Source organism: Empidonax traillii, unplaced genomic scaffold (genome assembly GCF_003031625.1).
Source record: "Empidonax traillii isolate 1590-97213 ecotype Southwest subspecies unplaced genomic scaffold, ASM303162v1 scaffold4992:size9015, whole genome shotgun sequence".
Classification (NCBI taxonomy): Eukaryota; Metazoa; Chordata; class Aves; order Passeriformes; family Tyrannidae; genus Empidonax; species Empidonax traillii.
In genome coordinates this window covers 1-1,012 of record NW_020960185.1, presented here as the reverse complement: position 1 = coordinate 1,012, position 1,012 = coordinate 1, and the positions used below count along the sequence as shown (strand labels likewise).

The following is a 1,012-nucleotide window of genomic DNA, read 5'->3' as shown; positions in this document are numbered from 1 at the left end:
GCCAACAGCCTCTTTAGAATCCTCTGTTCTGGTGAAAGAAAAACAAGAAAAAAAGAAACGACAACAAAATCCCTGAGTACTCCAAGTGAAATGTGAAACAAAAAATCAGGGGGTGAGAATTGCCTGAAGGACAATCTCTGTGCTATACAGGAAGATTGCAGGAAAAGAAAGGAGCAGAGAGGGAAGGATGGAACATTTTGTCCAGACCGTGAAATTATCACCCTGGGTTTTGCCACGTTCCTGTCTCAGCAGGAGGAACTGAAATTCAGCATGGGAGCAGCAAATGAAACAGCAGTATCCGAGTTCATCCTAGAGGGTTTCCCAGAGCTTGGTCAAAGGTTGCAGCTGCTTCTCTCTCTGATCCTTCTGCTCATGTACCTGACAACAGTGACAGGGAATGCAACCATCATTTTCCTCGTGCGTGTGGATCACCACCTGCAAACCCCCATGTTCTTTTTCATTAGCAACCTGGCCTTCCTGGAAATCTGCTTTACATCCTCCATAAGCATCAAATTGTTTGCCATCCTGAGTTCTGATCAGAAAACCATCTCCCTGAGCAGCTGCTTTGCCCAATCCTATTTCTATTTTGCCCTGGGCGGCACAGAGTGTATCCTGGTCCTTGTCATGTCCTTTGACCGCTGTGTTGCCATCTGCCAACCCCTGCACTACGCTGCCACCATGCAGCCTCAGCTCTGCCTCGGCCTGGTTGTTGCTGCCTGGGTCATGGGCTTCACCCTCCTGAGCTACCACCCGCTCTTCCTGTCTCAGCTGTCCTTCTGTGGCTCCAACAGGATCCCCCATTTTCTTTGTGATAACTCCCCCTTATTCCAGCTGTCCTGCTCTGACACCAGCCTGCTTTGGAAAATAGACACTGCTTTCATATCATGTGTCGTGCTGGGTTCCTTAGCTTTAAACCTGGCATTTTACACCTGCATCCTTTTCTGTATTCTGCAGCTTCCAGCAGCCTCTGGGAGGAAGAAAAAAGCTTTTACTACCTGTTCTTCCCATCTCA

General features: G+C 48.4%; 1 protein-coding gene across 1 annotated transcript; it reads left to right on the top strand.

The window, feature by feature from the left end:
• Positions 1 to 174: 174 nt before the first annotated feature.
• Positions 175 to 1,008, top strand: LOC114073024 (olfactory receptor 6J1-like; the record flags this gene model as incomplete). Its single annotated transcript, XM_027910830.1, has 1 exon — positions 175 to 1,008. A coding segment is annotated over exon 1 (738 nt), but the record flags the coding sequence as incomplete, so codon positions are not given.
• Between the last annotated feature and the right edge of the window lie 4 nt (positions 1,009 to 1,012).